We start from the raw sequence: 13,616 nt of genomic DNA, 5'->3' as shown, positions 1-13,616 counted from the left end.
TCTTAATATATTCTTCACATCTTCTTCTTTTTTTTTTCCTTTCCTTTTCTCCCTTTTCTTTCACACACACGTCCCTCCATTCTTTCTGAATCCTGAAGTAATTTAAATAATGGCTTCCTTGTCACCATTTTTTTGTTGTTGTTGTTGGTTTTGGTTTGGTTTGGTTTTTGGATCAAAGACTTCCCCTCCATACCTTCCCCACTTTGATACTTGATTTCCCCCCTCCATGACCTGATTTCCCGAGCATTTCTCTCTATTGTTGCCTCACATGATCTCATATGCTTTTGACCCTCCCTCTCTTATTGAGGATCTGGCCCTTAGTGTCAATACTAAAGGCCTGAAAGAGCATCATTGTTTTGTTCAAACACTCTTTCAACAACTGAACTGGTCCCAGTTGTCTTACTTCAAAACATGACAGACATTTGGGAGAAAAGGAAGATGGACATTTGTGTACCTGCTTTTTGTTGAAGAACAAAGACTAACCTTGAGCTGAAGCTGACCATTTTCTGGAAGCCTTTCAAATAAGTAGTAAATTCTCTCCCTGGGGGTATCTTTATCTTCTGCTGACAGAACAGCACTAGAAATTATTCGAGCTTCACCCATGTTCACCTCTATATCAACCTTCCTGCAAAAAATTAGAGGTCATGTATTTATGCAATAAAAGAAAAGTAATCTTTCCAACATGTAATTTCTCTGCCAGGAATACTTATTACCCAGATGCTGACCAAAATGACAGCTTCATAAGGAATGGAAGGAGGATGCCTATTTCAGTCCAAAACAGAAAAAACACCCAAACAGGGTAGACCACCTTCTGTTTAGAATGCTGAAAAACAACACCACAGATATTCACAGCAACCCAAGATTTACCATGTCTGTTTTCTTCTCCTGGGTTCTGGTCTGCTCACCTTCATACACTTTATAAGAGGGCAATGTAAACAAATAGGCCATGATACATTCTACTATAAACCATATTACTGCTACTATAAACCATAGCAATACTGTCTCTGATGAACTGATTATTCATTAGAGAAAAGACTACCCTTCAAACAATTAGCCTGTCACTACTTGCCTAAATCTTTAAGAGACACCTAAAAAGACATAACTGGATTCTTCTCTGTGCTCCCCATTGCAGAATCACCCTGGCTTCTAGTTTCAGAGAAGCAGACCACCTGTTTCTTGGCAGAAATCACTATTAATAGCCACATATAGAAACTGAGGCAGCTCTGGGGAAAAGTACTCCTACATAGTTTGAAATTCATCTAGAGTCTTACTCCAAGATGATTCTCTGATTTTGTCTCCTCTGTTTCTGTTCTTAGCTACTAGTCATCATCCAGATTGCTTCTGGACACCCTGTTTTCTCATTTTGCTGTTAGATGTCTTATGTTTTCACAATGTAGCACCCAAACAGTATTATTAGACTATGCAAAGCTTCATGAAGGTTGGAAGGGATTCAGCATATTTAGGGTGGGAGTTGTTCAAGCTAATCTGCCCAGGGGCTGTGGAGCAGCTTGGGAAAGGACAGATTCCTTAGGCATTTGGGCAGCTAAGCTGTGGCTGGACACAGCTGAGCCTGTGCAAGCCATGCCATTTCAAAGGCCAAATGCAGATAGATTTTTACAAGCATTGTAGAAGACACCTTCTTCATATAATAACCCTTTCTTTATGCAAGATGCAAGTAGTCTTAGAAAGAGAGCGAGGTGTTTTTCCTGAAGTTTCATATTCAGGCTGATACAGATGTACGAATTTCATGTTTGGCAAAATGAGAAAAAAATAAAATTAAGTCATATGACAAAGTATATCAAGTAATATTAATGACAGCTAAGTAACCTTAATAATTTGCTGCTACCAGCTATAAACATGCTAGGACTATGCAAACAGGAAGAACAGGTGTCTGATTGAAAGACTGGTTGAGCCAGGAAGAGAATATTCAACAACAACAACAACAAAAGGGGGAAATAAGCACATTTAATTACACCCTGAATGCTTTTTCTGCATGGCACTTAGTTGGTTAAGTCCTTCTAGGCCCCACATTCCCCAAGGGCACCTCTTGCTTTAGAATGCAATCCAAGAGGTGACAGATTGAGGTTTTGGCAATCTGTCTGAATAGAAGCTGCTGCTTGCCAGCCCAAAACATCCCATCACAGATTCTTCAGTCTGTTGACCATAGCTAATGGAGATGAGAGGTCAAACTCCCGAGGTAGAAAAGTAACCCCAGATCAAAAGATGAGAAAAATCTTCACCTTTAAAGCTGCAGTGGCATAAGGGAGCTCCTACCCTGCAGCCAAGATGTGGTGAATCTAATCTGTTTCAATGTGAAGCTGAACATATTTCCTTAAAGCACTACTGCTTAAGTGCTGGTGGTATACTGCGTTTTAGTGGAGTAGTAGCAGGCAAGAAGCAGTAACTTCTTATAACAAAACAGCTGTTTCACAAGTAGATGGCATACTATGGACTACTGTTCACCACAGGAATACTGCCTAGACAAGGCAGTAACAGTTTCTGGATCCAGCTGGCCAAAGTTAAAAGTGCTATCTATCTCTGAAGAGAAAGGGTGAAAAATGATATATCTATCTTTACCATATGAGGAACACACAGGCAATTATCAGTAATTATCAGTACAGTATATGAATATATATACTATATCCCTTATTCTAACTAGAAATGGACTTTCTCTCTTATTAGCATTATGAGGTCCTTTATAATCTTTCTATTGTAAAACTAACATCCATTAATACAGGGTGGTCTACATGGTAAACATTCAAAACCCTCTGCCATGAGAAGTGTTGGTCTGACCTGAAGGTAGGCCAGATATCCTGGGGGATCAGAAATTCCAACTGTAGTGGCAGCCTGCCTAAGAGACTATGAGTCATTTCCATATACTCCCAAAGACTTTGGGCCCCCAGCTCCCTGTGTGCTTGCATAGGCCTGGAAAGCAGCCATGAGATTGAAGGCCCTGATGCTGTGTGGCAGGTCATCAGCTAAAATTTGAAATCTCAAGGGACAAGCTCATTATTAAAATGTCCAGGAAGTTCAGCTCTCTCACAGCCAGCTGCCTATGTGCAAATGGTCTGCTAGGCAATTTCTGACCATGTCTAATTAATTGATGACTCTTAGCTTTGAACTGTAAGGCAAGTTAGCCTTTCAGAATGCAGAACTTTCAGAATTTTATAATAGAAACAGAATCATTAAGCTGAAAGGCTTTCCTCTGTGAAGCAAGGAGGCATCTCTCATGCCAAAATCCAGACCTGCTATCAGAGAGATTTTAGACAGGCTGCCACATGGACAAGGGAAAGCAAAGTAACTGCAGTCAGTACCATGGTGGTCAGTGGCCAGCAGAGTTGTGCAAAGATCAGGGCTCTTTGGAAAATGTTTTTACACTGTGAAAGACAAAACAAGCATTTCCTCTCTGCCTTTTTTTTTTTTTCCCTTCTTACACTGAAAATGTTTTTCTTAAACAGGCTGACAAAGACACAAATGGAAACATCTGTATTGACATTAGTTTGTGACTAGTTATGGCATTCTCCCCCCATCAGCCACCAATTTGTGGGTTTGATCACTTTGGGATCATTTAATCTGATCTCTTCCCTCTGTCAGAGTCATGAACACTTGGCTTACTTGCTCAACATTGGTTTCTCATCATTAACTGGAATGACCTTTACTGAAATGGTTCTGAGGACTTTATGTTTCCCATCTGATAGCTGGATTTTAAAGCTGTCAATGAGGTTTTCCGAATTGTCGTGTATGTACAGCAGCTTCATTCCTATGCAGGGAATGGAGAGAAGAAAAAGAGAAAGATTGGGAGAGAGAAAGAGGGAGAGAGAAAAATGAAACAAACAAATAAATCTAACTCCTGAAAAACCTCTTACATAGTTTCATGCTGCTTCCATCTCCACTCCCCATATGCCCCGGTCACAGCAAGCTTGTTTCAGCTACCAGATTACCTTGGTGAGTCACTGCTGTTCATTAATCTGACTACATGTTATTGAGTCAAAGATACCAGCCTGACCTGAAGGAGGAATGACTCCCTTCACAAAAGAGTCTCTATCAGCCTTGAAGAGGCAGATTTCTTCTCTTTTCCTCATTCAGGTTCATTTTAACAGAAACATAGAAAGAGTGAGAGTCTTAGACAACAGTTTTCTGTGCCTTAAATAATCCCCAGAGAGCTTTAAACAAGTCTTGGGGCAGTGCAGCTGGCTTTGTGGCTATGACCATTGACAGTCAGATGATCTGGTTGGAGGCATTGATAGTCACCGTTGTGCACAGGCGAAGAGAAAAGCTGAGGAATTTGGGGTGTGAACATCATATTTCTGAAGGTTCATATTAGGCAGAGAGAAGAAAAATCTTTCCTGGGGTTTTGACAGCTGACTCACAACCTGACTGGCAGGATTGAGTTAAATGTCCTTTCTTACACCATATTCCATTCAATTGCCACAGCCTGGGAGAATCTACTATATTCTTGGCAATGTTTAATACATTTCTTCTTTATGAGTTCTTGAAAGAGCTTTGCTGCTTCAAAGCAGGTTAACTGATTAACTTCATCATTAGGTATATGAAAGTATGATGATGGTATATATTGCCTTGTTTCAATATGTAAAGGAGGCCAATAGAAGAGATGGAGAAAGACTTTTTACCGTTGCTTCATGTAACAGGAAAAGGGACAAGGGTTTTGAAGTAAAAGAAGTTAGGTTTAGACTGGACATAAAAAAATTGTTTTACAATCATGTTGGTGAAACACTGGAAAAGGATTACCTAGAGGAGTTGTGGATGCTTCATCCACAGAAGTGTTGAAGGTCAGGTTGGATGTGGCTTTAAGCAACCTGATGTAGTAAAAATGTCCCTGCCAGTAGCAGGGAGGTTGAACTAGCTGATCCTCAAAGTCCCTTCCAACCCAGATGGTTCTGTGATCAGGTAAAGCAACATTTCTGATCAGTTAACATACTTTTAAATTGGTCTCCCTGTCTCTGTACTAGAGGATGTCAAACATTTTGGAACATTTCCTGATATGTTATAACATTCCCTTTATTTTTTCATGGCAGATACACCCCCTACACTTTCTGACGCATGAGCCTCTAATGATGATTTCATTCACTGTTCCTAAAATCAGTAGACAATCTTATCATTAAATACATTAACTTCCGTTCCTAATCATTGTCTTGGAAAAACATATAGGGCAAGTGAATAATAAGTGGTGAAGGTTTCTTGCTGTACCACCCTACCTTGTTAAAGGAGTTAAAGACTAATGTCAGAAGAATGCTGCACCTACCGTTTTTCAGCAGCTCCATGGAAAAGTCATGAACAAGCAACTCATGACCGTGCTGGTTGTGGTTAATTAGCTGTTTATAGTGTAGAATATCTTTGCCATGAACTCCATTAATAAGGAACCCGTACCAGGGCTTCTGCACAACTCCAAATACCAAATGGTCTTGAGGCACATCCAGATCAACTGCGTTGATAACAGAGAGATCCAGCTCTTTCATCCCCCCCTCTTGAACCTGAAAATAAAAGAAAAAAACATTTTTCATTAAAAAGAAATTATAGAATTTCATCATGATATCCTAAGCTAGGTACTTTAGCATGTGTTTTTATTTCCTCCATCCCTTCAGCAGCTTTTGTACCACCTACTGAGTTCAGCCAGTTCAAGAGACTGAGTAGTAAATAGTTATGGGGGGGGGGGGGGGGGGGGGAGTGAGATAAGGAGTTGGTATCTGCCACAATTAATAGAAAAGCTGTGCTATTAAGTGCTAGTGAATGCACAGAGGAGAACACCTTTGGAGAACACCTTTAAATACATAAATATTTGTAAAAACATGGATGCATATAAATTTATACACGTGCACACACTTTTTACATTACAGTAAGATAATCTTACACAGCCCTAGCATGTTGATCACAGAATTATGTCAGCAATGGAGACTGGAGTCAATACAGATGACCAGTATGATCAAGTATTGTTCCTTTATTGTTCCAGTATTGTAGGACTATAGTGCAAGCATAGTGAGTATAGTACAGCAAAGTAAAAGAAGAAGAGTGCGTATTAAGGCAACTTCTACAACTTATATAAACTCGGAGAGCATCGTTGGCATAGCTTCATTGGTTCCCACGAGTGACCACACATCGCACTATTATAGATTATTGGTCCAACTACTAATGACACGCGAGGTTGTTGATGCAGGTGCGTGTTCTGTTATTCCCAGATAAGTTTCTTTGTTTATAGCTACCAGTGCCCTGCTTTAGTTACATGCTGCAGGCACAGCACTGTTTTGCTACACGGCTAGCCACTTCTGCACTTACACTGAGCATGGCCTACCACCATGTCAGGCTGTAGGCCTACACTGCCAGATTGCTCACACTGCTCATCGCTGGCATTGCCACAGAATTACTGTTTATATAAAAAGCAGTTTTCAGAGAGGGGAGAAGCTGTACCAGGAACACAGAAAACCTTTATTTAAAAAATTATAAAATCTCCTGTGAAACCAGAAGCAGCAAAATGATCCTTCTAGTTTCTAGATTACTTAGTAGTTTAAAGATTTGAGCCTTGCTTTTATTTTTTTTCCCCTCTTCATTACAATTTATCAAACAGAGTCATGCACTGCTCCAGTCTCACTGAAGGCCTATCTTATAGATTTACATGGGATTTAACTGGGCTGTTTCCCAAACTAAACTGAACCAGGCTGAACTGCACGAAGTATAAGGAAAAGATGCAGAGGAACACGTATCAGAACAATGTTCTTATTTATATTAGGAGTGTTTTCTGATATAAAATAACAGGCATTTTGATTCTTTTCTTACAGTTATATTTCTTGCTATGAATTCTGGAATTTCATCATTGTTTGGGTTGATCACAACAAAAAATGGAGTCTCTGCTGAGTCATGCAGCCCGTCAGTGACATAAAGTACAAAGTGGTCTGCTGTTGGCTCCATTCGCATGTGTCTGGCTTGTACATAGTTTATGTTCAGGCTTTTCAGTTGCTTCAGCTGAAAGGAAGCTACAGATTTAAAAGAGATGACAAATTAGTACAATAATATCCTGCCTTCTGGTTTTATGTATCATTAAAAATTGTGAAATTCTGTCTTTCTTCAAAGAAGAAATACCTTGGATTTAATAAGGTCTCAGTCATTCTTTTGGTGGCTGAAAGAGTTACATTGTGCATGTTACTGCGGGACTCTTGCCCTTTCTGTGAAACAAAAATGCATCCTTTTGCTTTTTGTGGGATTGTGCAACTTCATATACCTCAGAGCTGAACTAAAAGACCCAAATAACAGGTAGGAAAAGATCCAGTGTCTAAATAAATGCATTGGTGGTTGTTTCACTGACAGACCAGTAAAATGGGGACCAACAGGTTCAGTGATTGTGGGTGTTCAGCTGGAGGCACTGGTAAAGCTTGTTTCATCACAGAGCATGCCATGATGGTTCCACTGAGGCTGAAAATGCCTTACAATATTTGAAGGTGAGCAAGGGAAGAGACCCAAGTCTATCATTTTTGTAACTTTGGCTTGGAAACTTGCATAGAACCCAGGCTTTTCAAATTCTCAGCTACAGCATTTACTTGATGGAAGTATAGGTGAAGGGAAAAGTGGGACCCTTGCATGGGAGAGTGAAGGGCAAGGCAGAGAGAGGAGATAAATACATTATACCATAACTTCCAATAGATTGCAGCTGGAATACATGAAAAGACTGGCTTGTTTACTTCCAGTGACAATTCTTTACATTTGCAAAGCTGTATTCTCCCTTTGAACTTTCTCCACAATTCCACTGGTCTTCATTTGTCAGCCCCTGTCCATATTAATGCACACACCTTCAGATACTTCATCAGGGCCCACCACACAGCCATCTATAAGACCTATGTATTTTACCTGCTTGATTACCATATGTGATGTGGTACGTTGAAATTTACACACACACACCACCCCTCAAAATTAACTTTGTCAGACTAACTCAGTTGGAAGCAAATGGAAGCTGTATTTACCGGCAAAACTGCAATCTACAATGGAATGCAATGAATATGTTCAAAATATACAGTATTTACAATATTTGAAGATATTTACCATTAACAAACAATACTCAACCCCCGCCGCCCCTGTCAAAGAGCAGTAAACTGTCCCTCTGCCCCTGCACCCCCTGGCCAAAAGGGAGAAAGGAGCAGAAAGAAAAAGTATTGGTTAGACTTAACCAAAATAATGCAGCCAAGGTCAGCAGAAACAGGTTAATCTCTCCCAAGCAAAACAAACAGAGAAGAGAAGCCCCCAGAATGTTTTGGTACAGTCTTATAGCAGATATTTCTCCAATGGAATCATTTAGCATTATCTTTAATTTTCCTTTTCACACCCAATAGTGATTTATTTATCTTTTTCTACTTTTCTGCTTGAACTCTGTAACAAAATGTTAAAGGCATAGCCTAAAACTACCATACCATATATAGTAAAGACTTACCTACACTTATACCAACATTACTCTTCTCAAACCCAGGAGAAGGTAGTGTATTTTCAATGTAACCAAACTGGGGAGGAGAAACCAAGACAAACTCTAAGTCATCTGCAGTAGTGTCAGGGTCAGTAGCAAACAAATGGTTGATGGTAAGGACTGCTGAGGAGCCCTCCTCCACCACAAACCTTGCACCTGCAGACAAACAATATGATAAGCATTATTGCTTATTTAGCTCATTTTACTATTATTTTGTTGACAATAATGGAAGTAATAATTGACAATAGTGGAAGTAATAATTAAGAGGGAAAAGACAACAAATACCGAGTTACTGAGATGTTTTGGTTTATATTTTTTTCTCTGTTTACACTATCAAATCTACTTTTGCCATTATGTGAGTGGGAAGAAGGCAATCTTGAAATTTTTTTATTGGTAAGTTATTAGGTATGGTTTATATGCTGCTCAAAAATCAGTTGTTGCCTGTTTGTCAGAGCATTAATTATGTAAGAGCTGTTATTAATTGCTTATAATGAATAATTTTCATACATTATCACTTAATTTCCCTGTTGAGACAATGCTTCTTGGAACATTACTCATACATATGCTTAATTATTCTCTGGTGTATATAACATATATGTAATGTTAATAAACAAATTACATGGGACAAGGCAAGCGTACAGAAAGCGTATCATTGATATGCATACTAGCAAGATCATCTGAAGCCCAGGAATTCAGTGGAAATTTCACACAATGGGCTATTGTTGGACTAAATTTACATTACCAACACTATTTCCATTTTAACTATTTTTTAACTTGAAGAGTACTAGTGAAAATGTGACTTCACATCTATTAATTTGATCCATGACATATAATTCCTAGACTTGTCTTGATTCACTAAGAGAATTCATATAGGTTATAAAAGATTCCTTTATAATGGCACCAGTCAAAATTTCTGCTTCATACTTTATATGCAAAAGTACTGATCATTTTTATTCAGATTTAGGTTACATATGCAGCAATGGACACATATGGAGCACTGGACATGATGGAGTGGAACATATCTGAGAACTCTCATCTCTAACCACATGATACAAACATGCAGTTGAAAAGCCACAAGCAGTTACTCATACTTGCACCTGCAGCTGCATTTCATGGTCGCACTGCACTAGCAAAAGAAAAAAAGTATTGACAGAAATTCTGATCAAAGCCTTTTTTATGCTGATCTCAGCAGACTCTTTCTGATGCTAAACAAACACCTCTGTGTTGTTAGTCATTACAGTAGTGCATAACACATAATGCTACAGTAAGAGGAAGCTTTCACCAGTTGCAATTGATGGAGGCTGATTGTCCACTGGAAGTACAGTGATGTTAAGGTCATATACTGGCAACAGATTGTGAAGCAAAACTGGAGGAGGAGGAGGTCCATCATAACAGCAGTCTTTCACATCCAGGCCAGCCTCATCATCAGAGACAAGAAAGGTTAAGATCTCAATGGTAGGAGTCAGGCCAATCTCCCCACCTGGAAAAAATGTTGCAGTTCAGAAAAAATGTTTTACCAAAACTTCAGTAAGAATAATTCTGTGTCCTTCAAGGACATTCTGCAGTATTCCTTAGTCAGAAGAAGGAAACAGCAAAAATTACTGAAATTCTTAATTCTGGCTGGTAGAGGTGCAGTTTGGTGAGGGATGTAGTTTGTAATTCATTGTAACCAGCTTATGTCTGTTCTAGAATAAAAAGGTGTAGAAAACTATACAACTATGTTTGTATTACTAATAGCTATAATATTACTATTGCAATGTTACTTTATTTCCATTGTAATAAAATTGCTAATAGTACTCACAATTCTGTTCTTTGTGCACCAAGGCCTATGCCAAATGTATGTTTGTGGAGAAGGAAAAGTCTTTCCTGCATTCTTTCTTGAAGAATGTAGGAAAAGATCTTTCTTTTATGCATATACTCTTTCTATGACCATTAGTAATATCCATGCCCTTCCAGAAGGAAACATTTTTACACGGCAAGAAATGCAGGTGTTACTATATACTGAATACCTACAAAGTGTACTACAGCTGTGCTTTGTACTGCACTGTACATTATGCCTATATATAATCACATTCAAAATGTGGGCTGGTACACCACAACACTGCAAACTGCCACCCTTTGCAAGTATTCTAGTTCTCAGGACTTCTGGCAGCCTATGTCTTTCATTGCTGAAAGATAGTACTAATAAGCTGCCTGAAAAGACAGCAACTCACAATCCTCTTGCAGTATCTACTGGCAGCACATTTCATGTTAGAAGTTTGGGAATGAAAAACACAGGCATTGCACCCTTGAATATCAACTTGAACATTGTTGTTGAAACTATGATCTGGATATCTTTAGGATGCTAAAGAAAAGTTTGTTATAGACAGCCATAATCAAGTACTTCCTTCTCAAAAACCAGGTGATCATTTTAGGCAGTGCCAGTCCTTAAAATATCATGTATATTCTCCGTGCCAGCACAAAATTACAGAATTACACAGAAAACCAAAGCCTTTGAAAAAAAAAATTATAAAGTTGTCTTCAGAGATGTAGAAAAGAGAATCCCCTTAATGCTAATGAAAGCACAAAATTAAGTGGGAAAGGGGGTTAAAAAGCCCTTGATTTTGGATTTTAAAGATAAAAATCACACTGTGGGTTAGCACTGTGGTTCACTTGAATTAAATCTGGATATAATTTATCTTGTGGTACAGACAGATTATAAAGTGTCAAAAAAAAAAAAAGGTGAATATTCGTCTAGATTGCAGAGGTAAGCAAATACATCAGGTTGTTAGGTTTTTATGAAAACTCATCATCCTCCCTTACAGTGTTACATTATTTTACCTAAACATGATATAGGAATAGTCTATAGGAAGAGGGGGGGTTTAATGTCATAAAATAAATGTGTGGACTCTATAGTTTACCTAATTTAATAGTGATTTTGCAAAAATGTTTTATCAACAACAATTAAATATATCCTCTGGGTTTACAATCCTTTCATGGGCTTGTTCTAATATAATCTTCAGTTCAAAGAGGGGTCTGGAGGGCATCTTAAAATACTTGGTTGTGTATCATCAACCTTCTTTAACAGCCAGCTTACTTTATTCCCTAGTCACAACACATGGTTTCTCAGCAGTTCCTACTGAGCCTCTGCAAAGATTGTGCAGATTCAGGTTAAGATTTTCTGCCAAAAACTCCCTGACCCACTTCCAGTCTAATTCTGTCCTTAACTCACTTACTAGTGTGCTTATATGTGACTAAACCAGAGATGACATCGGCTTGGGAGAAACGATCCACAGCAAAGCCAGCTTTCCTCACTACCCCATGGTAGGGCTGGCGAGCCAGTATAAACATCAGTTCCATATCATCACTGTCTGCATCTGTGGCATAAATGTACTCCAAGGACAGGACCACTTCTTCCCCCTCCAGGCAGTGAAGCACAGGAGCAAGGCCTGTTCGCATAACTGGTGGCTCATCATTCACAGGCAACACCTAATCAGAAAAAGAATTTTAGATTTTTTTTCTTTTGCATCTCAGTGCAATTCTCTCACTTTAATACATTGCTTTTAAGACCAAACCAGCAGTATGGTGTCAATGTCAGTGCACACTGAGCTCTCTCTGTGAACAAAATTAAAACAGTTGAATCAGGTTAAGTCTTAAAATTCAAAGATGAAAGTAAACTAGATAATTATAACTAGAGAAAGAAATCTCACTCTCATATTTAAGTACAAAGAAAATAATTTCAGACAGAAAATCCAAGCTAGAGCAAGCACAAATACCTTTCAGCTAGTAAAAGCAAGTCTCCTCTCAGATTTGTCACATAGACCTGAAAGCTAGAGTCAAAATAGAAATCTAACAAGTCCATCATCTTCCAGTTTCCAAGGGAGCCCAAGGACTTTCAGGAGTCAAGCTTTGACTACACAGGCAATTTTTGTCTATTAAATACACAACACACTGACCTCCACCTGCAAGATGAACTCTACAAAGTGGATGCCATCTGTGGCTGTGAAGAGGACATCATCAGTGAGAGTCTCAGAGCCATCATGCCGATACCTGTGGGGGTGGGGAAAAAGCTAAATATTTCACACAGACGAAGAAATTGCACTTTCGGGTCATGCCAGACAACACAAATCCCTAGCAATATAAAATGCTAGTGTCTGTGCAGGAGTATTCAAGATTTCTGGTTCTAAATCAGACTGTCTTCTGAGGGACCTTTGTGGGACCTTCTAAAAGAAAAAAATTCCCAAGATAAACCAGATATCACCTGGGAAAAAGGTTTCACTTAGGTTTTGTCATCTCTATTCTGGTTGCTTGTGGAATGTCTGCTGAACAGAATCACAGAATGGTCTGGGTTAGAAGGGGCCTCCAAAGTCCAACCCCCTCACTACTGTAAGTTCCCTTTTTTACAGGTAGGAACATGCTTGTAGAAAGCTGGGTCTTATTCTTGCCACAAATATAACAGCAAAATTTCAATCTCTCGGTTAATCAGTGTTAATAGAATTTTTCTTGTAAATTAACCAAGTTTAATAAACATATGACTGCCTTAAAAGAAAAAAGCTGGCAACCATTGCCTTCTTCACAGAATCTGCATGACAGATCACAGAATTTGGCTCCTCATCTCTATGGGGCAATGTTTTATAGAGAAACCTATCTACATCAGACATTGTCACTAGCTTCTGTCTCCTGGACACATAATGGCTCCATTTCCATGGTAACCATTGACACCCCAAGTTTCTGCCAACAATGATGTCCTGGAGAAGCTCTGCTCAAACCATGCTATGGTGAGCATGGCTAGCTGTAGCCTTTGCTCCTTGCCCCATTTCACTGCAGAGCTTTCACTCATCTGACAGAGACTCCGCCACTGCAAGAGGAAAAGAATCTTCTAACCTGACTGCCATGGTACGCAGGTCCCCACAGGAAAGCCTGTCGCCTTGGTTCATAGGAATGCCATGCAGCTCCACTACCCCATGCTGAGGCTGGTCTCTGCAGGAGGAGGAGGAGGTGCTCCCATTTTGTGTCCACATCAGAGATGGTAACGTGTTCCTCTGTGACATAGCTCATGCCACCCTCTTCCACTCTCAAAAGGCTTGTAGAAACCTGCATGGAGGAGAAATGTCGAAAGTCATTTTTCTGGTGCAGCTCTAAACATACACCAAAAGAGCAATTTCAGTTTGCTGTT

General features: G+C 39.3%; 1 protein-coding gene across 1 annotated transcript in view; it reads right to left on the bottom strand.

The window, feature by feature from the left end:
* FREM1 (FRAS1 related extracellular matrix 1) overlaps window positions 1-13,616 on the bottom strand; it is a 61,758-nt gene that overhangs the window by 28,017 nt on the left and 20,125 nt on the right. Inside the window, 10 exon segments of the mRNA XM_009904586.2 lie at window positions 484-625; window positions 3,616-3,760; window positions 5,264-5,492; window positions 6,790-6,986; window positions 8,432-8,617; window positions 9,744-9,941; window positions 11,677-11,929; window positions 12,397-12,490; window positions 13,325-13,416; window positions 13,418-13,534. Coding sequence (XP_009902888.2) covers window positions 484-625; window positions 3,616-3,760; window positions 5,264-5,492; window positions 6,790-6,986; window positions 8,432-8,617; window positions 9,744-9,941; window positions 11,677-11,929; window positions 12,397-12,490; window positions 13,325-13,416; window positions 13,418-13,534 — 1,653 coding nt within the window.

Source organism: Dryobates pubescens, chromosome Z (genome assembly GCF_014839835.1).
Source record: "Dryobates pubescens isolate bDryPub1 chromosome Z, bDryPub1.pri, whole genome shotgun sequence".
In the NCBI taxonomy this organism is placed as follows: Eukaryota; Metazoa; Chordata; class Aves; order Piciformes; family Picidae; genus Dryobates; species Dryobates pubescens.
Note: the sequence above shows the minus strand (reverse complement) of the source record. Positions and strands in the feature narration are given on the sequence as shown.